The sequence below is a fragment of the Oncorhynchus kisutch genome, linkage group LG13, assembly GCF_002021735.2.
Source record: "Oncorhynchus kisutch isolate 150728-3 linkage group LG13, Okis_V2, whole genome shotgun sequence".
Taxonomy (NCBI): Eukaryota; Metazoa; Chordata; class Actinopteri; order Salmoniformes; family Salmonidae; genus Oncorhynchus; species Oncorhynchus kisutch.
Window position 1 is genome coordinate 62,913,703 of NC_034186.2, and position 24,481 is coordinate 62,938,183.

Here is a 24,481-nt window from a genome sequence, read left to right on the forward strand (position 1 = left end):
GTGAGACAATGAATGTACCCAAACAACAGACTGAGGTCCTTGCAGCACGTAAACCGTCTCTGGCGTCATTTCCTCATCATAATTGTGTGAGTATTTATTTATTGGTCCCTGGGGATGGCGGCAGGGGGTGGTGAGGTGGGGGGACATATTGTGAAAGGCTTCCTCTCTCTTGATGAGTGCTGAGGAAAAGGTCACATTACTGCTGGTGAGTGTGACAGATGTGTGTCTATGTGTTACGGTGGGCTGGGTAGGTTGTTACATTATCTTTTCGCACCACACACACATTTTTTTTTTTGCACATTGAGCACTCCTGCCCCTCACTCTCTCCAACCATAGCATGAGATGAGTGTTGGTGTTGTTGTGGTATTACTTGTCTCTGAGCTGTGAAAAGAGTTTCCACACGCGGAGAAAAGCAATGCATGAAATCTGAATATAAAGCAGGTCTGTCTGATCCTCAAACCATCTGCTGTTCTGAAACAAACTGTCAACCACCACAACAACATGTAAATTAGCTGCTGATTGTGTGCTCTGACAGAACAGAGTTACAATCAGGAAGTATTCTTGTACTCTCATATACTGTGTAGGCTAACCCAAATGTTCCACTTGGAACTTTATGACTTGGTCTTTTCTTCTTTGAGTCAGTCATATTTCCACTATAACTCTTCCATGGGTATTCTTCCAAATGGAGTTGTACAAATGGCTGTTTCAAGCATAGGAGATTTTCTGATAAATACCGTGGGAGTTTAGTTTATTTTGATTCCTAACGGGGCCATGGCGGAGGTTATATTCAGGAAACTGCCTTTTTACTCAGATATGAATTATATTTTACACTGGTCCCAATCTAATGAACCATTGCATCCCCTATGATGGCTTTTTCCCCAGGCAGGTGTATGAGCAATAAAAAAACATGTCTACAAAGGTCTTTGGGTTAAACATTTTCTGACTGTTAATGCCAAACTTTAAAGTGGCAATCAGTAGTTAAAACAATAAAGTCATCTCCGGTCCCTGTTTCGGTAAAAAGCTAAGGGATGGGGCTGGAGAAATGTAACCACTCTCAAATTCATAGACAGAGCTATGGATGCAAGGACTGACCACCCATGATATCAAAATATTAGATTTAAGCATGTTTTGAGGCTATATAGTTTATATTTACTTTGCTTATATATGAGGCATTTATAAGTTATATTCTTCAAGTATCAATGAGTACATATAATTAATTTATAAGTTCAAACATGGATGTAGCAACTGCAGATTGCCCCTTTAACCTAAATACATAAAACAACTCATAAATTCTGCGCACACAGGTCAACTGCACTCCATCAAAATGCATGGCTTTACAATTAGCTCTGACCCCATGTCCTTTTTCAAATTAGTGTGGCCATTCTACCAGATCTCAGTCAGACCATCTTAACTAAAAGCCCTAATCAATCACACCCAGTTGACTGTGAATTTGAAATAAACCAAAGACAACAGTATTCTGGCGCTCCATAAAGTACACATTTGGATCCATGTAACCAAAACAACAAAGTTCACAGTGTGAAAACAAAAAGAAACATGTTAAGTCACACATGCTTTCTTGTTGAACAGAAATTCCAGTTTTTGAACAAATCCCTAATTTGACTAAGTCCATAATTTGCTCACCTCTGGTTAAATATGATGAACTGCAGACCAACAAAAAGCAAAGGGCCAGGGTAATTAGCCCAATGACGGAGTCTGTTTAGCAGGAAATACCTACAGATCTGATATGTTGACTGCAGCTCCCTTACAAGGTCGGACAGCTCTTGACCTCTGTTAATAAATGTCTTCTCTGGAGACGTTTTTATACCCGTGTGGGAACGGGAGAGGGAAGCTCATAGGGAACCAATCGAGAGGCTTATCTATCTATTTGTTGACTCACTTGACTTTGCAAAGAAAGTGATAGATTGGAGTAGCAATGAATTATATTTGCTTTGTACAGTACTCACTGTGCCCATTTCCTCAAAGGCAGCAGAAGGGTAAACTGAACCAAAATACAGTGGATTTCTTTTTTTTTTTTATAAAAAATATTTTTTTAAATATATATTTATTTTTTCATTCGGTGGACAAAATTTGAGGGGTCCATAAAACTGCTGCAACATCTAAGGACACCGATCTTATTACCTCTGTCTGTCCTGAGGACGGGCCATTTGCAGCAGTGAGTTGTCTGATCTGCACAGCATCGATTGAGCTCATAATTCTTGCTCAGGCTGCCGGTGCATTCATGCCCTGCAGCAATGATCAAAAGCTAATATCCACGCTTAACAAGCCATGCTGCTACGAATCATTCAGAGGGCAAGAGACAACAAATATTATAGGTAATAAGTGAGACACACACGCAATCGTAAATGTGAAAACAAGCACATACAGCTTAGCTATTTTTGTACAGCTGTGTCAACAAATTCAAAGAAATCTATGTCATGAAGGCTTCGGCTGAATAAATAACATGCTCCAAGAAGGTTCTTTTTAGGCTGTTCTTAGGCTGACAAGCCTAACCATAATGAAACAAGTTCCACTGTGCCAACCCACTGAACATTAACGGATTTGCTCTCACAATATGTAGAATACAAAGCTGTGAATAATGTGTAGTGAACGTAGGGGACTCACCTCGGCCATCTTGCTTGATGTTGTGTAGCAGGTCAGAGTAGTTGACAGGTCCAGTGTTCTCCTCAAACACCAGGTCCACCGAGGTGATGTTGTTCAAGTGCAGCTCTGTGTAGAGGCCCTCCACAGCAAAGTAGCACGGCCGGTCATCCTTCTTGTTATCACTGAACATGAGCAGCACCTGCTCCTTCCACTCAAAATGCTTGCAGATATGGAGGCCGAACTTGCCCAGCTTTTTGTGCGTGGGGCCCGTGTTGGTGATGGACGGGTACATGTTGATGCCGTTGAAGCCCACGGCTGGGGCGCCCGCCGTTACCATGGGGATGTCCCAGTGGGTGGTGAAGAGGCCCACTGGGGAGGAGGTGTAGTCGCAGCCCGGCCCAATGAAAGCCCAAGGGTCGTGGGCAAACTTGAGGTCAACAGCCATGAGTGGGGCGATGGACTCAGAGCAGATGCCTTCTTCGTTCTCGCTGTTCTCAAACACGTAACATAGGTGGTGGCCGCGGAGGAGCGCTGGGTCAGCGTTGATGGTGTTGATGGCTCGGTCCAGAGCCGGACCCACACGGGGCCAGGCCCAGGGGTAGGCAGTGTTTCTCTGTGGTAGGATGATGGCCAGCGTGATGTTCCCGTGCTGCCGATGGTCCCGGTGCTCTCTGGGGCGTCGGTGTGAATCACGGTGCCGGGAGGACATGCCAGACTGGACCCACTGGAGACAGGCACCCAGCAGCAGAAGAAGAACCAGCAACAGTTTCTCTCCCTGCATCCTCATCCTGTTAGGCTGTTGAATAATGTCCTTGTGAATTATTTATCCTGTAGAGCTAAAGAGGGAGACATAGGGAAACATTTGTACACACACAGACACACACACACAGTTTGAAGTCTCTGCATATCTGTTCAACTCTGTTCAAAGAGCTGTTTTTCTTCGTCACAACTGAATTCCCTCAAACTATTTTTCTTCATGTCACGTTTGAGTGGCCTTTGCACTACCATGTTATAGAACATCTGTGAGAGGGTGACTCCCTTATACCAGACTGGAGTTACTGAGTTACTGGGCAGTTCTGATCCCTCAAATCAGATATATACTCAGGAGTTGAGAATATAAACGGAATAATTAACCATGCATCAAAGAATGTCAACATATGTGACAAAATACTTGTCACAGCTTCCTTTAGTAAGTTATAGTGAAGGTGAACTTTCTTAGACAATTACATGGTTGTTAATTGCCTCTATCAAACTGGTAGACCCTTGAGCTTGCACCTGACAGGATATGCATTGATTTAACTGTTAAACTGCACTCATTGAGATTTGTTTGGCATCAAAGCCTGGTACACCACCAAATACCGAAACAATTTAGCAATAATCGATGTTGCCTTTGCATGCCATTTTCACATGCATGTAGGCTAGATAGAACAGTGTTCAATCTGAGGGCAATTACTTTGATTCATTTGAAGCTGTAGGCTACATCTTGTTTATAAAGTATTTTATCAAAAACAATTGAGTAATAGGGCGCATAGGGTTATGATAAACTGATGTCTGAAATCAGATAAAGGTTTTTTCTAGGAGATAACACATATTTAAAACTACTAAATGTATACATAGCAAAACCTAAAACGTTATAAGGACGGTATGCCTGGTTTTGTAAAGCTATTAGCGTTATATTAAGCTTAAATATTTGTTCTCACATCATAGCCTACACTCAAAATAATTTAACATGGATTCAAATGTGTTGCGGCTACAAAAACATATTTGACATCTGCCTAAATACAATACAAATACCTTAAATTGAGTTTTCTCCCTCCATGTCAAACTCTGGTTTATTACGACCTCTTGGCACGTGTGACTGTCAGTGACTGAGGTGAAATATCAGCTGCGAGGCTCGAGTTGTGTGGGCAGAGGTACTGATGGGCATGCGAAACCCGCGAAAAGGCAACCCGTGGTTCACGAAAGCCGGGGATATCGACCAAAAAAAACGTCAATTATGTTTTTCCTTTTAGTTGCGCCCAAAGAAATAAGAAACAAATCAAATTGGAAAATCAACAGAATGAATGTACAGCCACAGTCAGTCATTTGAGAGGTACTAGCTCCCACCTCTTATTACCAAAGAAAATAGACTGGACAAAGTTGACGTTGGCTTTCCCGATTCAATTATTTTAGGCTAAGCCATGACAGTCGGTTATTTGCTGTGTCAGACAAAGTAGCCTATCTCTGCAGAAAATGTGCCTGTTGTTTCATAGTTGTAGCATGAGAAGGTGTAACTTTTTGCCTGAATGAGAAAATAGTCCAAGGAAAGGCTAGCAAAGTACCAGCACTGCTCAGCACCTTTAGCTGTGTTGCAGGTTTCCAACTCAGGGAAACTGATTCTATGCCTGCGTGGGTCAGCTGTTGAACTCCAGGGTCAGGAAATCCCACCGCATCAGGTAGAGAAAGCGAGATGACAAAAGTAGTGTGCCGTCACACACCAGGAAAATCTTCTACAGCCACGGGTCAAAGAAACACGCGCACACACACTCTGCTTCCCTTCGTCTGGTCTGAGGGTGTGTTCGGCTCCTCACACAGCTGTAGATCCCTGTGTTTGTGACCCCCTATTGTTTGTGTGTGTATGTCTGGTTTCATGACAGTATTCCTTGTCTGTCTATTTCAGTGTTGCGCTGGATAGCCTGAGGCAGCCTTGGCCAGTCCGAGTAGAGACTGACTGCCTGACGCTGGAACAGTGTGTCTGTGCTTGTATGAAAGTGTGTGTGTTCATCTCGTGGCGCCGTTTTACTCCGGCACAGGGGTAGGCTTTCATTTCCACTGGAGTGGGAGGGAGGGAGGAGAGAGATAATGCGAGAGGAGGAGTGGATCTATTATACAAATATTTCGATTCAATTAGCTTTATTGGCTTGACGTAACAATGTACATATTGCCAATGCCATACAAATATTTCTTATCAAGCAATTAGCACAGTGGTAAATAATTCTACCACAGAGGATCTGTATTTAAAAGCATGTCCAACAGTCTATGTTGAGAGAAATTATACCAGTTGTTGAGTGCATGCATCTTTCTCATAAAATATCGGGGGTTGAACATGTATATCAGGTTACACACACACAGTGCGTTTACATGCACAGTAATAATTATAGATTATACTGATTATGGCAGTAGGCAGATTATGCAATAATCATGTAAAAAAACATACTCTGTTTATCTTCATCGGCGTAAAGTCAAAATCGAAGTAAGCATACGCCAACTAAAACACCAGCAATCTTTCGAATTAGGCAGATCTAAACACCGGCGTTCCAGCTGTGCATTTGATCTGTGGATGTGCTAGCACTAGTTTAGAGAGCCTACCTCTTTGAAGTGAGTTCCGAACAACTGAATGTATGCGTTTAGTAGTTTTAACAAACAAATTTTATATGTCCGAACTCAGAATCAAATATGCATCCCAAAAATACCACAGTCGCTGTTGTAGAACGTTTATTTTGATTGTCGATTTTCTGCGTTTATCAGAGTGCAATCAAGCCTGATTTCAGTTGTGTCCATGTAAACAGGATTATTAGGGAGAATCGTTCTTCTTGCAATACATATAGGTTAACTAACATAACATTTTAGTCGAACTGTTATATTAATCTGACTATCCACAATAATGTCATTATTGTGTGCAGGTAACCATACTCATGATGTGAGCGAATATATTTTCTGAGACCAACTGTTTGTGACATGTGAAGGCCATGATCAGGGACGCCTGACTACTGCATTTGGGGCCACGGGGCAACGACCTCCAGGGGCCCACTGAGGGGGTCAGGAAATCAGCCAACTTCCTGCATTTCAACACATATTGCCATGGTGCAGAGAGAAAAATGTAGTTTCAAAGCACATTTCCTGCAATTCTACACTGTTGCCACAGGCCAGGGGAAAAATGTGCTGTTTTACAGCTCATCTCATGCTTTTATTTACCTTTTGCCATGAGGCTGAGACAAAATGTTGCAGTTTTAAAGCTAATTTCCTGCAATGCTACACATCTTTCTATCATATGCTATCTGGGGGCCCCTGACCCTGGAGGCCGGGGACCCGGGGTACGTGCTCTGCATTCCCGTTTGGTAATAAATGAAAAGGCCAAAACAAAATGCACACAGCAGGAACTCAAAATCCCAAAACATCTCACGGCCATCTAAAAAACATTTAAAATGAAGTACTTAATAAAATAGACTAGTATTATACAGCATATACAGAACTCACATTTCATTCATTCATTCTGAGCAGCACATCTGTCCAGTGAGGAGACATCAGTTGAACGGTTTTAAACTAGGCAGTATTTTAGTCCCTGATCTCTGGAGGCATGAGAAAGCAGGCACAAACTGTGCTGTATGAGTGCCCAATCTCTTCGTGGTCAAACTGCCACTGAGCTGATTCCCTTACCGCGGGATCATTACAGCTATTAGATTTTAAACGGAAACACTGTCTCTCCGCCTCAGATAGCCTAGTGGTTAAAAGCGTTGGGCCAGTCGCTGGTTCCAATCCCCGAGCCAGCAAGGTGGGAAAATGTTGTTCTGTCCTTGAGCAAGGCAGTTAACAACTGCTCCCTGGGTGCTGATGACGTGAATGTCCATTAAGGAATCCCCTCGCACCTCTCTGATTCAGAGGGGTTGGGTTAAATGCAGAAGACACATTTCGGTTGAAAGCATTCAGTTGCGCAACTGACTACCTATCCCCCTTTCCCTATTTTGTGCATGTCGTCATAACTCTCACTCGTGTAAAATCAAATCAAATCAAATCAAATTTATTTATATAGCCCTTCGTACATCAGCTGATATCTCAAAGTGCTGTACAGAAACCCAGCCTAAAACCCCAAACAGCAAGCAATGCAGGTGGAGAAGCACGGTGGCTAGGAAAAACTCCCTAGAAAGGCCAATACCTAGGAAGAAACCTAGAGAGGAACCAGGCTATGTGGGGTGGCCAGTCCTCTTCTGGCTGTGCCGGGTGGAGATTATAACAGAACATGGTCAAGATGTTCAATGTTCATAAATGACCAGCATGGTCGAATAATAATAAGGCAGAACAGTTGAAACTAGAGCAGCAGCACAGTCAGGTGGAAGTTGAAACTGGAGCAGCAGCATGGCCAGGTAGACTGGGGACAGCAAGGAATCATCATGTCAGGTAGTCCTGGGGCATGGTCCTAGGGCTCAGGTCAGTTGAAACTGGAACAGCAGCATGGCCAGGTGGACTGGGGACAGCAAGGAGTCATCATGTCAGGTAGTCCTGGGGCATGGTCCTAGGGCTCAGGTCCTCCGAGAGAGAGAAAGAAAGAGAGAAGGAGAGAATTAGAGAACGCACACTTAGATTCACACAGGACACCGAATAGGACAGGAGAAGTACTCCAGATATAACAAACTGACCCCAGCCCCCCGACACATAAACTACTGCAGCATAAATACTGGAGGCTGAGACAGGAGGGGTCAGGAGACACTGTGGCCCCATCCGAGGACACCCCCGGACAGGGCCAAACAGGAAGGATATAACCCCACCCACTTTGCCAAAGCACAGCCCCCACACCACTAGAGGGATATCTTCAACCACCAACTTACCATCCTGAGACAAGGCTGAGTATAGCCCACAAAGATCTCTGCCATGGCACAACCCAAGGGGGGGGGGGGGGGCGCCAACCCAGACAGGATGACCACAACAGTGAATCAACCCACTCAGGTGACGCACCCCCTCCAGGGACGGCATGAGAGAGCCCCAGCAAGCCAGTGACTCAGCCCCTGTAATAGGGTTAGAGGCAGAGAATCCCAGTGGAAAGAGGGGAACCGGCCAGGCAGAGACAGCAAGGGCGGTTCGTTGCTCCAGAGCCTTTCCGTTCACCTTCCCACTCCTGGGCCAGACTACACTCAATCATATGACCCACTGAAGAGATGAGTCTTCAGTAAAGACCTAAAGGTTGACACGGTCTCAATGGTGATAGCTGAGCTGACTACACTGACTGTGCTAATGGCAGACTCCACTATGCTGGCAGGCTGGCTAACAGCCTGCTGCCTGGCCTGCACCCTATTTCATTGTGGAGTCAAATGTATGATTGTCATATCTTTTCAAAAATATTTTCCACCCATCTTCATTGTGTCAAGACAAAAGTGTTGCTTGGTGACTGACTGACAACCTACTGCCATTTCTTCATCATCAGGCATATGTAATAGCAGAGAGACATTTCTTGAGACCTGGTGTGGGCAGATAACATTTATTGCCTTCTGATATTCAATTTTAAATAAAGCTAGGACCCCGTACATTATAGCTGTGTAGGTGAAGCAAAATGCCGTGTTGAGTGTAAAATGCATTCTGTACATTTCCATGTGAAAGCCATTAACATTGTGGCCGCTCTAATCCTGCCTCTGTTCCCTGAAGAGCTGTTGAATCCTGCAGTCTTTTCCTCACCCCATTGTTTTCCTTCCCCCTCACATTTTTGTGTTATTCTTTCCTCAGCTTATCTTTCCTCTCTTCTATGCCCTCTTATCCAACAGCAGTTTACAGATCAATAAACTCAACAAATCCCTTTGACAAACAAACAAATAATTCTAGGAGAAAAACAAGAAAGGGAGACGCCCCACGTAAATCACATTTGCCAATGAACTGGCTTTCAACCAAGAGGTTTATCTCCCTTGTGGTCAAGATGACACCAGTGCTGTGCCATGTCGGTTTCCCTCGCCTCTGCCCTGCTCACTTATAGACATGCAGAGACAGAGCACATGTAAAATGCAGAGAAAGTACAACTTAACAGGATGCAACAGTTGTAACCTATTAACACACACTTCTCTCCTTTCTATATTTCCCTTTATTTCCCCATATCTATATCTAACACACTCATTATCGAATTCTCCCCCAGAATCACTGTCCCTTTTTCTTCCATCCCTAAATGACTCTCCAAGGCTGTGGTTTGAGAACACATCCCCAAGTACAGTGCCTTCAGAAAGTATTCATAACCTCTGAAATATTCCACATTGTGTTATAGCCTGAATTCTAAATTGATAAATAGATTTTGTTTCCCCATCTACATACAATACCCCATAATCACATGACAAAGTGAAAACATGTTTTTAGAAATGTTTGCAAATGTATTGAAAATGAAATACAGAAATATCTCATTTACAAAAGTATTCACACTGAGTCAATACATGTTAGAATCATGTTTGGCAGCGATTACAGCTGTGAGTCTTTCTAGGTAAGTCTCTAAGAGCTTTGCACATCTGGATTGTACAATATTTGCACATTATTATTACAAAAATTATTCAAGGTCTGCCAAGTTGGTTGTTGATCATTGCTAGACAGCCATTTTCAAGTTTTGTCATAGATTTTCAAGCCGATTCAAGTCCAAACTGTAACTAGGCCTCTCATGAACAGTCAATGTTGTCTTGGTAAGCAACTCCAGTGTATATTTGGCCTTGTGTTTTAGGTTAGTATCCTGCTGAAAGATTAATTTGTCTCCCAATGTCTGTTGGAAAGCATACTGAACTAGGTTTTCCTATATGATTTTGCCTGTGCGTAGCGCTTTTCCATGTATTTTTATTATATTACTTTAGTGCCTTGTTACAAACAGGTGTCACGACTCCCACCGAGGGTGGCTCCTCTTCCTGTTCGGGCGGAGCTCGGTGGTCGTCGTCACCGGTCTACTAGCTGCCACCGATCCCTTTTCCCTTTTCTGTTGGTTATGTCTTATTGGTTACACCTGTTTCTTGTTTAGGTTTTTAGTTGGGCTATTTAAGCCGGTAAGGCCCGCCTGCTCTTTGTGCGGGCTTATTTTTCCCCTGTTGTTTGTGTGTGGTAGTGCGTTTCAGTTTTGTTTTTTCTCCAGACTGGTTAGGTCCTGTTTTTGGGCCTGTCGTTTATGTGTGCCCTGCGTGTACTAATTTCTCTATGCCGGAAATTAAAGCATTGTTCTGTACCTTCTGCCTCCTGCGCCAATCTCCGAACCCACTACGCCTAAGTGTGTCACAACAGGAAGCATGTTTTTGTTTTTATTTTTTATTATTCCTTCTTTTTACTCTTGTCATTTAGGTTAGTATTGTGGAGTAACTACAAGGTTGTTGAGCCATCCTCAGTTTTCTATCACAACCATGAAATTCATGTCACCATTAGCCTCATGGTGAAATCCCTGAGCAGTTTCTTTCCTCTCCGGCAACTGAGTTAGGAAGGATGCCTGTCTATCTTTCTAGTGACTGGGTGTATTAATACACCATCCAATGTGTAATTAATAACTTCACCATGCTCAAAGGGATATTCAATTTGTGCTTTTAAAATGTATACTCATCTACCAATAGGTGCCCTTCTTTGCAAGGCATTGGAAAACCTACCTGGTCTTTGTGATTGAATCTGTGTTTGAAATCCACTGCTCGACTGAGGGACCTTACATATAATTGTATGTCTGGGTAAAGAGATGAGGTAGTCAATCAAAAATAATGTTAAACACTAATATTGCACACAGTGTGAGTCCATGCAATTTGTGACTTGTGAAGCACATTTTCACTCCTAAACATATTTAGGCTTGACATAACAAAGGGGTTGAATACTTATTGACTCAAGACATTTCAGCTATATATTTATATTAATTAAAACATTTAAAATCTAAAAACATATACTGAACAAAAATATAAACGCAGCATGTAAGGAGTCGGTCCCATGAAATAAAAGATACCAGAAATGTTCCATATGCACAAAAAGCTTATTTCTCTCAGATTTTGTGCACAAATTTGTTTACATCCCTGTTAGTGAACATTTCTCCTTTGCCAAGATAATCCATCCACATGACAGGTGTGGCATATCAAGAAGCGGATTAAACAGCATGATCGTTACACAGGTGCACCTTGTGCTGGGGACAATAAAAGGCCACTAAAATGTGCAGTTTTGTCAGTCAATACAATGCCACAGATGTCTCAAGTTGAGGGAGTGTGCAATTGGTATGCTGACTGCACAAATTTAAATGTTAATTTCTCTACCATAATAGGAGTACCCAACCGGCCTCACAACCGCATACCACGTGTGACCACGCCAGCTCAGGACCTTTAAATGTGGCTTCTTCACCTGCGGGATCGACTGAGAGACCAGCCACCCGGACAGCTGATGAAACTGAGGAGTATTTCTGTCTGTGGTACAGCCCTTTTGTGGGGAAAAACTCATTTTGATTGGCTGGGACTGGCTCCCAAATGGGTGGGCCTATGTATGTTGCATATTGCATATATATTTTTGTTCAGTATAATTCCACTTTGACATTATGGGTTATTGTGTCTACGCCAGTGACAAACAATCTATATTTAATCCATTTTAATTTCAGGCTGTAACACAAAATGTGGAAAAAGTCAAGGGGTGTGAATACTTTCTGAAGGCACTGTATTTTGTGCTAGCATAGACTAGCAGATGCTGCTATATACCCTTTTCACTTGCTTGATCACTGAATATTTCATATTTAACTATGACCTTCAGATCAAAGCCAAACGGTAACAAGAAAACCTTTTCTTGTTCCACTACAGACGAGGGAAATCATGGAGAGCTCTGGCACTGTGCCACCATAGCATTGAACATTATTTCCTCTGTCTCTGTTAGCACATTTCCATCCACAGTTTTAAGAGTAAAGTCATATCGTACAACAACAAAAAATCACAACAGCTTAGATGTAAACAGGAAGTTTCAGTACAATTTTATAAATGCCGACAGAATTTGTTCGTTTGACATGGTGGGATCGTTTTGTGTCTGTAAAATTAAGTATTCGAGAAATAGCGGTAGAATTGCCATTATTCGCAAATACTGATATAATAACCATCATATTGAAGCAAACTTAGAGTCATTCAATATGGCGGTTGGTCTATGACTCAGGAAACTATACCATTTATTATGCTAAAGATTAAATAAGTTATGATGAACTTCATAGGGTTGTGAAAGTGGACGATGATGAGCTTGATGCTCCTTTCCAATAAATATCAAGGGTCTTGACATGATGAACAATGCTTGACTGCCATTTAACAAATAAAACTATTCTTGCTCTTATCCATAATAATCTCAACATGTAGACTAGCCTACCTGCACTGTATCTGCAAGCTGTTGGCTAGAGTGCACGTGCCAAAACCAGAGTAGACCAATTTTGACCTATCTGTTCCTGCCTTATATTTCCTTCCTCAGTTTTGCTAAAACAGACAAGTCCGTGCAAGGAAGGGGTTAGTGGTGGGGAGGGATGTCCATTAGTGGGTTAACAAAGTGTGAGAGTCTGTCATGTCAGCTTCCTCTCTGGTGCCCTCTAGCCCTGCACCTCTCTCTCCTTATCAGGGAAAGTGGAGGAAGGAGTACCCAAGAACAGATTACTGCACCACTCCTCAGGGCCCCATGCTAAGCAAATCTAAGTGCGGCTTTGGTCATTTTTCCATGTACTGTAGTTTCCAGTATTGGGCTATTGTAGGATAAATAGGAGTACCCAATACAGCCAAGATATATATGGTATATACAGTTGAAGTAGGAAGTTTACATACACCTCAGCCAACTACATTTAAACTCAGTTTTTCACAATTCCTGACATTTAATCTTAGTAAAAATTCCCTGTCTTAGGTCAGTTAGGATCACCACTTTTTTTTAAGAATGTGAAATGTCAGAATAATAGTAGAGAGAATTGTTTATTTCAGCTTTTATTTCTTTCATCACATTGCCAGTGGGTCAGACGTTTACATACACTCAATTAGTATTTGGTAGCATTGCCTTTAAATTGTTTAACTTGGGTCAAATGTTTTGGGTAGCCTTCCACAAGCTTCCCACAATAAGTTGGGTGAATTTTGCCCATCCCAGCTGACAGGACTGGTGTAACTGAGTCAGGTTTGTAGGCCTCCTTGCTCGCACACACTTTTTCAGTTCTGCCCACAAATTTTCTATAGGATTGAGGTCAGGGCTTTGTGATGGCCACTCCAATACCTTGACTTTGCTGTCCTTAAGCCATTTTGCCAGAACTTTGGAAGTATGCTTGATGTCATTGTCCATTTGGAATACCCATTTGTGACCAAGCTTTAACTTCCTGACTGATGTCTTGAGATGTTGCTTCAATATATCCACATAATTTTCCTAAATTATGATGCAATCTATTTTGTGAAGTGTACCAGACCCTCATGCAGAAAAGCACCCCCACAACATGATGCTGCCACTCCCGTGCTTCACGGTTGGGATGGTGTTCTTCGGCTTGCAATTCTTCCCCTTTTTCCTCCAAACATAACAATGGTAATTATGGCCAAACAGTTCTATTTTTGTTTCATCACCAAAAAGTACGATCTTTGTCCCCATGTGCAGTTGCAAACCATAGTCTGTCTTTTTTTATGGTGGTTTTGGAGCAGTGGCTTCTTCCTTGCTGAGTGGCCTTTCAGGTTATGTCGATATAGGACTCTTTTTACTGTGGATATAGATACTTTTGTACATGTTTCCTCCAGCATCTTCACAAGGTTCTTTGCTGTTTTTCTGGGATTGAGTTGCACTTTTCGCACCAAAGTACGTTCATCTCTAGGAGACAGAATGCGTCTACTTCCTGAGCGGTATGACGGCTGCGTGGTCCCATGGTGTTTATACTCGCATACTATTGTTTGTACAGATGAACGTGGTACCTTCAGGCGTTTGGGGAAAAAAAATGGATTTCTTTTGATTTTCCCATGATGTCAAGCAAAGAGGCACTGAGTTTGAAGGTAGGCCTTGAAATACATCCACAGGTACACCTCCAATTGACTCAAATGATGTCAATTAGCCTATCAGAAGCTTTAAAGCCATGACATCCTTTTCTGGATTGTTCCAAACTGGTTAAAGGCACAGTCAACTGAGTGTATGTAAACTTCTGACCCACTGCAATTGTGATACAGTGAATTATAAGTGAAATAGTCTGTCTGTAAACAATTGCTGGAAAAATTACTTGTGTCATGCACAAAGTAGATGTCCTAACCGACTTGCCAAAACTATAGTTTGTTAACAAGAAATTTGTGGAGTGGTTGAAAAACAAGTTTTAATGACTCCAACATAAGTGTATGAAAACGTACGACTTCAACTGTATGTAATTAATTAGATCTATATCAATGACCATATCACATTCACCGGGCTGCCAGTAGAAGACTTAACATTTCATGTTACAATAGTTATGTGTGGCCGTTTTCCAGAAGATCACCACAAAAGAAGCTCATATAAGGTGCATTTTGTGCAGCATGAACAGATTATTTGGTTGGCAAAATGAATATGGCACTGGGACAGCAGTATACCCTGCTGCAAATTAGGTTTCTGTTACGTCTCACTGTTGTTCCCATGGGATGCCGACTGGGAGGGAAGAAGAGAGTTCCTGAGTGAAAGAACGACTCAGTTCACTCAATCTGTCTAAGCAGATTGTGTGCAAAATTCACATTCTATACCCTCCCCATCGGCTCAGGGCAAGATGCTCATCAGTGTCCCTGAACGTCAACAAAACACATTAATGCTTGCTGTTGAGCGAATTTAACATTCTCTCATCTTCTTTCTGTGCTTCATAATTTTAGTTATTTCTATGAGAATATACATTTGACACTATACTCAATAACACGACCATCAGTAACTCTTGTATTAGATTGGAAAGAAATCCTACTTTTTGAAATAAAAAGACAAGTCAGTTTTCTAAGTTTAAAAACGGGTTTAGGGTCACACGCACTAAAAATAAATAGTAGAATAATCAACTATGTTAAAATGTTTTACTTGAACCAAAGCATTCATTTTTAATTCCATTACAGAATGTGAGACCTAACCTAGTGGAAACGGCGATGTAGGCTAGTATGTACCAGAGGAAAAGTCACGACTCCATGATGATAGCAGACAGCCATGTTCAAAAGCTGAGATGTCAGGTAGTTTTTTTGTTGAAAAGCATCAGATCTTTTTTATTTACAGGCTGACACAATTACTGTATAATTGTATAATCAACGATTAAGGATGAAGACCACCATGAAAATAAAAAAAATAGAAAAACAACAGCTGACTGAAGACGGGACGGCGGTGCATTCATGCGGTTGAGTCAGTTTCCGCAGTAACATGGACCCTTTGCAACATGAAACTTTGTTGTGCATTGCTGAAATCAACATGGTGTTGTAGCGAACAAGTCTAGTTGCCTAGGTAACACCCCCTCCCTGCAGCAGCACAGCACATACAGTCAGTCAGTAGCGGACAAGATAATGTGTGTATTAAATATATATTTTGCTATTCACCATTATAATTTTGACCACGGTCATTTGGCTGACCAATAACCGTCATCCAAAATTCCATGACAGTCACAGCCCTAGGCATGCATATATATACAGTGGGGAGAACAAGTATTTGATACACTGCCGATTTTGCAGGTTTTCCTACTTACAAAGCATGTAGAAGTCTGTAATGTTTATCATAAGTACACTTCAACTGTGAGAGACTGAATCTAAAACAAAAAATCCACAAAATCACATTGTATGATTTTTAAGTAATTAATTTGCATTTTATTGCATTACATAAGTATTTGCACACCTACCAACAAAGTAAGAATTCCGGCTCTCACAGACCTGTTAGTTTTTCTTTAAGAAGTCCTCCTGTTCTCCACTCATTACCTGTATTAACTGCACCTGTTTGAACTCGTCACCTGTATAAAAGACACCTGTCCACACACTCAATCAAACAGACTCCAACCTCTCCACAATGGCCAAGACCAGAGAGCTGTGTAAGGACATCAGGGATAAAATTGTAGACCTGCACAAGGCTGCGATGGGCTACAGGACAATAGGCAAGCAGCTTGGTGAGAAGGCAACAACTGTTGGCGCAATTATTAGAAAATGGAAGAAGTTCAAGATGACGGTCAATCACCATCGGTCTGGGGCTCCATGCAAGATCTCACCTCGTGGGGCATCAATGATCATGAGGAAGGTGAGGGATCAGCCCAGAACTACACGGCAGGACCTGGTCAATGACCTGAAGAGAGCTGGGACCACAGTCTCAAAGAAAACCATTAGTAACACACTACGCCGTCATCCTACCATGCCTTTCTAAGGTCTTCGAAAGCCAAGTCAACAAACAGATTACCGACCATTTCGAATCTCACCATACCTTCTCTGCTATGCAATCTGGTTTCAGAGCTGGTCATGGGTGCACCTCAGCCACGCTCAAGGTCCTAAACGATATCTTAACCGCCATCGATAAGAAACATTACTGTGCAGCCGTATTCATTGATCTGGCCAAGGCTTTCGACTGTCAATAACCACATCCTCATCGGCAGACTCGACAGCCTTGGTTTCTCAAATGATTGCCTCGCCTGGTTCACCAACTACTTCTCTGATAGAGTTCAGTGTGTCAAATCGGAGGGTCTGCTGTCCGGACCTCTGGCAGTCTCTATGGGGGTGCCACAGGGTTCAATTCTTGGACCGACTCTCTTCTCTGTATACATCAATGAAGTCGCTCTTGCTGCTGGTGAGTCTCTGATCCACCTCTACGCAGACGACACCATTCTGTATACTTCTGGCCCTTCTTTGGACACTGTGTTAACAACCCTCCAGGCAAGCTTCAATGCCATACAACTCTCCTTCCGTGGCCTCCAATTGCTCTTAAATACAAGTAAAACTAAATGCATGCTCTTCAACCGATCGCTACCTGCACCTACCCGCCTGTCCAACATCACTACTCTGGACGGCTCTGACTTAGAATACGTGGACAACTACAAATACTTAGGTGTCTGGTTAGACTGTAAACTCTCCTTCCAGACCCATATCAAACATCTCAAATCCAAAGTTAAATCTAGAATTGTCTTCCTATTTCGCAACAAAGCATCCTTCACTCATGCTGCCAAACATACCCTTGTAAAACTGACCATCCTACCAATCCTCGACTTTGGCGATGTCATTTACAAAATAGGCTCCAATACCCTACTCAACAAATTGGATGCAGTCTATCACAGTGCAATCCGTTTTGTCACCAAAGCCCCATATACTACCCACCATTGCGACCTGTACGGCTGGCCCTCGCTTCATACTTGTCGCCAAACCCACTGGCTCCCATGTCATCTACAAGACCCTGCTAGGTAAAGTCCCCCCTTATCTCAGCTCGCTGGTCACCATAGCATGTCCCACCTGGAGCACACGCTCCAGCAGGTATATCTCTCTAGTCACCCCCAAAACCAATTATTTCTTTGGCCGCCACCATGGCCTTTTTTTGCCTTTACCTCCCTTATCTCACCTCATTTGCTCACATCGTATATAGACTTGTTTATACTGTATTATTGACTGTATGTTTGTTTTACTCCATGTGTAACTCTGTGTCGTTGTATGTGTCGAACTGCTTTGCTTTATCTTGGCCAGGTCGCAATTGTAAATGAGAAATCAGCGCATGTCCAGGCCCGTCTGAAGTTTGCCAATGACCATCTGGATGATCCAGAGGCGGAATGGGAGGTCATGTGGTCTGATGAGACAAAAATAGAGCTTTTTGGTCTAAACTCCACTCGCCGTGTTTGGAGGAAGAAGAAGGATGAGTACAACCCCAAGAACACCATCCCAACCGTGAAGCATGGAGGTGGAAACATCATTCTTTGGGGATGCTTTTCTGCAAAAGAGACAGGACGACTGCACCATATTGAGGGGAGGATGGATGGGGCCATGTATCGCGAGATCTTGGCCAACAACCTCCTTCCCTCAGTAAGAGCATTGAAGATGGGTCGTGGCTGGGTCTTCCAGCATGACAACGACCCGAAACACACAGCCAGGGCAACTAAGGAGTGGCTCCGTAAGAAGCATCTCAAGGTCCTGGAGTGGCCTCGCCAGTCTCCGGACCTGAACCCAATAGAAAATCTTTAGAGGGAGCCGAAAGTCGGTATTGCCCAGCGACAGCCCCGAAACCTGAAGGATCTGTAGAAGGTCTGTATGGAGGAGTGGGCCAAAATCCCTGCTGCAGTGTGTGCAAACCTGGTCAAGAACTACAGGAAACGTATGATCTCTGTAATTGCAAACAGAGGTTTCTGTACCAAATATTAAGTTCTGCTTTTCTGATGTATCAAATACTTATGTCATGCAATAAAATGCAAATTAATTACTTAGAAATCATACAATGTGATTTTCTGGATTTTTGTTTTAGATTCCGTCTCTCACAGTTGAAGTGTACCTATGATAAAATTACAGACCTCTACATGCTTTGTAAGTAGGAAAACCTGCAAAATCAGCAGTGTATCAAATACTTGTTCTCCCCACTAAGTATTTGATACATCAGAAAAGCAGAACCTAATATGTGGTACAGAAACCTTTGTTTGCAATTACTGCCTTGTTCAGGGGCAGAAAGACAGAATTTTACCTTGTCAGCTCTGGGATTTGATCTAGCAACCTTTCAGGAACTGGCCCAACACTCTAACCACTAGGCTACCTGCCCAATTAGCAGGAGGGATGGGGGCAACATCTTGCCCTACCCGGTGCTCAAGTTCAGAACAGCTGTCTGTCAAAACCAATATAGAGCTGTGAAGCGCAGAGCCAGAGCTCTGATTTCCCGTATAGCATGTTACTGTACAGCGTTCCAATTTAGAAGCTTATTAGTGTCCAAATCTGCCATTTTCAAACTGCATACAGGTACGAGTGAACGAATACTGCAAATAAACAACCCATTGAAATGCTAACCATAGTCAAGGTCCGAGAGTAAAACACCAGCATCACTTTTGTTATTTTGACACAAAAGTAATCTATCCAGCTATGTTTTTTCTCGGAATGGTTGGAACCCTCAGAAGGATGCAAAAGTTTAAACCTCTGCCGTCTGAGGACAAGTACTCCAATACCACAGTTGCAACATTCCATTTGAAGAGGATGTGGTTAGTCAGCTGGCGTATCAACAATAACTACGGCATGTTTCTTCAGCTTAATTGTTCAAAAAAAAGTTTAAATATTGAAAAAGCTCTGTTCAATGTGTGGGGCAGAATAAATCCTTGAGTTTAATGGCTTACGAAAGCACCGAAACAGATACTTTAAAGATTTCATACCAATAGCATAGTATTTTGTGCACTCATATCAAACAAAATAGATGATATACTATCAGCCATGGCTCGATCTCTGTCTAGCCAGAGAAAACCTCAATAAGCCAGCCTTGGGTTTAATTGCTGGGTGCTAGCAGATTACTGCCTCCCCCTCCCTTCACAGCTCCTCTAACTGATTATGACATTTTGCAGTTCTTCTGTCAAAGGACTCTGTAATTGGGTTCATTGATTAAAGCCCAGTTATTACTGACAACACCACCGCTGTATGTAATAGTCCAGATAGCATAAACAGAGACGTCTGGTCTCCACTGGCTGCTCAGTATCTTCAGACACCAAACTGACATGATCTATCCATTGTTGACAGCCAGCTCAGTGAGAAACTGTACACTGGAACACCATCAATTGGGAGTGACCATAGAAATAAGATTTTCCAATTAAACATTTTTTTAAATCAAAATCTTTGACATACAATAAGCCAAGAGAAAATAGTTCAATTTCTGTTAACAAGACTTGATATGAAATTAAACATAGGAAGCCACACCTTGTGTTCCTAGTATCAGGTTTGTCTGAAAACAAAACAAGCCATAAAACTGGGCGCTGGTAGGAGACGGTACAAAAATAAAATATAAATCCGCATCCCTCCTCAGGGGTGGCAGGGTAGCCTAGTGGTTAGAGAGTTGGACTAGTAACTGGAAGGTTGCAAGTTCACACCCCCAAGCTGACAAGGTACAAATCTATCGGTCTGCCCCTGAACAGGCAGTTAACCCACTGTTCCTAGGCCGTCATTGAAAATAAGAATTTGTTCTTAACTGACTTGCCTGGTTAAAAAAAGAAGGGGATCATGCAACACAGTCAAATGACAAACTGAATAAAGCCCTTTACCACAATCACTCTTTAGTGTCCATGCCCTCTTTAGCGTCCATGCCCTCTTTATAGTGTCCATGCCCTCTTTATAGTGTCCATGCCCTCTTTATAGTGTCCATGTCCTCTTTAGCGTCCATGCCCTCTTTATAGTGTCCATGCCCTCTTTATAGTGTCCATGTCCTCTTTAGTGTCCATGCCCTCTTTAGCGTCCATGCCCTCTTTATAGTGTCCATGCCCTCTTTATAGTGTCCATGCCCTCTTTAGTGTCCATGCCCTCTTTAGTGTCCATGCCCTCTTTAGCGTCCATGCCCTCTTTAGCGTCCATGCCCTCTTTAGTGTCCCTGTCATCTATGTCCTCTTTAGTGTCCATGCCCTCTTTAGTGTCCATGCCCTCTTTAGCGTCCATGCCCTCTTTAGTGTCCATGTCCTCTTTAGCGTCCATGCCCTCTTTAGTGTCCATGTCCTCTTTAGCGTCCATGCCCTCTTTAGCGTCCATGTCGTCCATGTCCTCTTTAGCGTCCATGCCCTCTTTAGTGTCCATGTCGTCCATGTCCTCTTTAGTGTCCATGCCCTCTTTAGTGTCCATGCCCTCTTTAGCGTCCATGTCGTCCATGTCCTCTTTAGTGTCCATGCCCTCTTTAGTGTCCATGCCCTCTTTAGTGTCCATGCCCTCTTTAGTGTCCATGCCCTCTTTAGCGTCCATGCCCTCTTTAGCGTCCATGTCGTCCATGTCCTCTTTAGCGTCCATGCCCTCTTTAGTGTCCATGTCGTCCATGTCCTCTTTAGTGTCCATGCCCTCTTTAGTGTCCATGCCCTCTTTGTCGTCCATGTCCTCTTTAGTGTCCATGCCCTCTTTAGTGTCCATGCCCTCTTTAGTGTCCATGCCCTCTTTAGTGTCCATGCCCTCTTCAGTGTCCATGCCCTCTTTAGTGTCCATGCCCTCTTTAGCGTCCATGCCCTCTTTAGCGTCCCTGTCATCCATGTCCTCTTTAGCGTCCATGCCCTCTTTAGCGTCCATGTCGTCCATGTCCTCTTTAGTGTCCATGCCCTCTTTAGTGTCCATGCCCTCTTTAGTGTCCATGTCCTCTTTAGCGTCCATGTCGTCCATGTCCTCTTTAGCGTCCATGTCGTCCATGTCCTCTTTAGCGTCCATGTCGTCCATGTCCTCTTTAGCGTCCATGTCGTTCATGTCCTCTTTAGCGTCCATGTCTTCCATGTCCTCTTTAGCGTCCATGTCGTCCATGTCCTCTTTAGCGTCCATGTCCTCTTTAGCGTCCATACCCTCCATTTCTACATCACCATCAACATCATCCACCTCCAATTCCAACTCCAACTCTCATAAGCCTTCTCAGAAGGCTTCACTGTCACTCCATCCCACGTGGATGTCTCCAACACCAGATCTGACCAGAGAGGACAGAACAGGTAAATGTGCGTGGGGGAGAAAGTTAAATCACTAATAAAAGTGCTGCAAATGCCTCGTGTTCAGGTGAGTTGACTTACGGCTAGTGTCTCCATCCAGACCCAGAATCTTCATGTAGCCGCCATGAGACAGCAACCTCACCAGGGTCTGAGCAGTGAGGCACACCATGTCCTGCATAGAGCAAATATTATGTCAGCATCTTGGTATAATGTGGAGAACACACTGAAAATGTATTGTTTGATACCTTAGTATTACAAATTAGGCCACGACTACTGTCTTGCAGACTACCGTTTAGATCAGCAAAAAAAACTGAAATCAAACAATAATTCAAGATTGCATTCAGAAAGTGCAGGTTTACACTCTTACAAGATAGGAAAAGAGACAGGCTGGCGGGTATCATAGTGCTTTAGAGTGCTGAGCCAGTAACCGAAAGGTTGCTGGTTTGAATCCCAGAGCCGACTAGGTGAAAAATCGGTGGATGTGCCCCTGAGCAAGGCACTCAACCCTAATTGCTGCTGTTAAATCGCTCTGGATAAGATGACAAAAAATGTAAATGTAATGGAGAGGCCGGCAGGTTGATCCAGGTTCATGACAGTGAATACACGGTAGTGTCCATTCTCACCGGGGTCTGCGATCCCAGCTGAACCAGGCAAGAAAAGCCCTGATGACAGCATCTCCAGGCTCCGCCTGAAGGTCACATTGAGGGCTAGTGGCTGTCTGCTGGGGTTGTTCATGACTGCAGAGTGACCCTGGACAGAGAGAGAGAGAGAAACTGATCATTTTCACCACGGAAAAACAGACTAAGCTGGCAGGCAGCATCTTGTGCCAGTACGCATATATATAGTACCCATAAGGCCATTTCTTTGGCCTTGTAAAGTGCAGTTTGCTTGGGTAATGAATGACACCCAGAGACTCTTGAGTGCGTATTCAACTGCTGAGCAAATCAAAACCTCTCCTCCAAATGAAGCTTGTCAGGAGCAGGCCCACTACATGAGGTCCAGGAAATCCACATTTTATGCCCACACTGAAGTCTAATGAGGACTCTCTCCAGGTTCAACACGCAAACTCTCCAACGAAGACAACCAGTTTGCTAAATTAGGGTCAGGACAGACATACAACATAAAATCGATAAATTGAGTGTATGCAGACAGCTGTGCATGGGGCTCACCAGTAAGTCCAACATCCAGGGGGTAAGGGGTTCAAACCCTGGGAAGCGGGTCCTCAGGTCCTTCAGCAAACAGACCAGGACCTCCAGAACCAGACCCCCCCCCCCCCCCCCCCACACACACACACACACTCAGACAAACTGACATGTTTGGATAGGTACATTTAACATCAACAATATTTCATTCCAAAATTGACCGGGAAAAAAATAAACTACTGATGAAGCCATAGGTGGGTGTGTGTTCGCAGTGGCAAAACGTGGAGTGGGAGGCATTTTCTTTAAACAAGCGAGCGTGGCGAACGGCAACCAGGGAGTTCTGCAAGAGCTTCATATCGACTGTGGAGAAGGGAGGCAGACAAATAATAGCAATACTTCAGCGACTGGCTTCTTTGATCAGAGGGTACAGACAGTAGAGGTGAAAGGTTAACAGCTAAACCATCCCCATATCTCTGGCTGCCTCCATCCACCCTTCATCCTTCCATTCATTGTAAGAGTGTGACTGTTAATCCTCGCTAAACTACTGTGCACATCAGGCTCCAGCTTGCGCATGTTGTGGGGCACGGTGGCAATGAGGATCTTCACGGTGGCGTCGGCTAAACTGATCTCAAAGCCTGTCTCATTAGGCAGCATGGAGAGTACTGGGTTGTGCGTAATTGCGTTAGATACTTGATTCGTTTCTGATAGGAGATGAGGGGAGATGATGATAATGTAAAGAAAAGTGATGTGCAGTACCTTCCAAAGGGTCCTGTGTGCGTAGGGTCTCCACCACCTTGGTTCCCAGAGCGGTCACTGTCTCCACTGGGAGAAACAGACATATTAGTGGTCAGTTTTGACTGTGTTCCATCCACTACCCCATTTCCTCAGAGTAGTATTATCAAGTAATAGGGACATATAAATGCATTTAGGTAAAAACTTACCAGAAAGCAATATCTTCAGAATGACAGCAAGGTCTGCAACATTGTGTCCTGTTGTCATGGTGCCTTTCTTGTAGGAGTCCACCGATCTCATTTCCTCAATTTCCTAGAGTTAGAAAAGTATGAAAACAATGTCATATTCAACTCAACTAACTTGTTTGAAATTCCCATATCCCTGCATTTGAGGATTCACCAAACTATTTCTCTGATCAAATCTGACACTGTAGTACGTTCAGCCCCAGCTGAAACGATGACGTTGTCAATGACGTTGGTGATTTTGATGACCAGTGACAAGATGGATGGCTAGAAGAGAGAGAGAAAAGGTTTTAAAACTACTGTCTGATGGCAGTTCTAATGTGCTAGTTTAATTGGTGTCATCCTGGATACTGGTTCAAAATGGGTTAAGAAACACAGGTCTATGAAGCACACAGCTGGAGTGAAGTAACACATCGGGCACCACTAAACTATGGAGTAGGCTGCCACCAAGTGTCTGAAATCAAACTGCCATAAACACACAACTTCTTGAGCACTTGAAATCCACAACA

General features: G+C 43.3%; 2 protein-coding genes across 3 annotated transcripts in view; both read right to left on the minus strand.

Moving 5' to 3' along the window:
- LOC109901951 (atrial natriuretic peptide receptor 1-like) overlaps positions 1 to 5,356 on the minus strand; it is a 53,215-nt gene extending 47,859 nt beyond the window's left edge. Inside the window, exons 1-2 of one of the 2 annotated variants that reach the window (XM_031786872.1) lie at positions 4,939 to 5,356; positions 2,623 to 3,437 (exon numbers count right to left, since the gene is read on the minus strand). In XM_031786872.1, the coding sequence (XP_031642732.1) occupies positions 2,623 to 3,388 (766 nt within the window). In that variant the 5' untranslated portion in view covers positions 3,389 to 3,437; positions 4,939 to 5,356. Of the gene's footprint in view, positions 1 to 2,622; positions 3,438 to 4,395 lie in introns of both variants that reach the window. The other variant, XM_031786871.1, reaches the window with a different exon arrangement.
- A 15,301-nt stretch (positions 5,357 to 20,657) lies between these two features.
- On the minus strand, positions 20,658 to 21,725 carry LOC116376716 (high mobility group nucleosome-binding domain-containing protein 5-like). Its single transcript, XM_031838092.1, has one exon. It carries the CDS (start codon positions 21,723 to 21,725, stop codon positions 20,658 to 20,660), a length of 1,068 nt encoding a protein of 355 aa, XP_031693952.1.
- Between the last annotated feature and the right edge of the window lie 2,756 nt (positions 21,726 to 24,481).

Coding starts and splice junctions, on each gene's coding strand:
- LOC116376716 (XM_031838092.1), bottom strand. CDS start 21,725: ATGGAGGGTATGGACGCTAAAGAGGACATGGACGCTAAAGAGGACATG.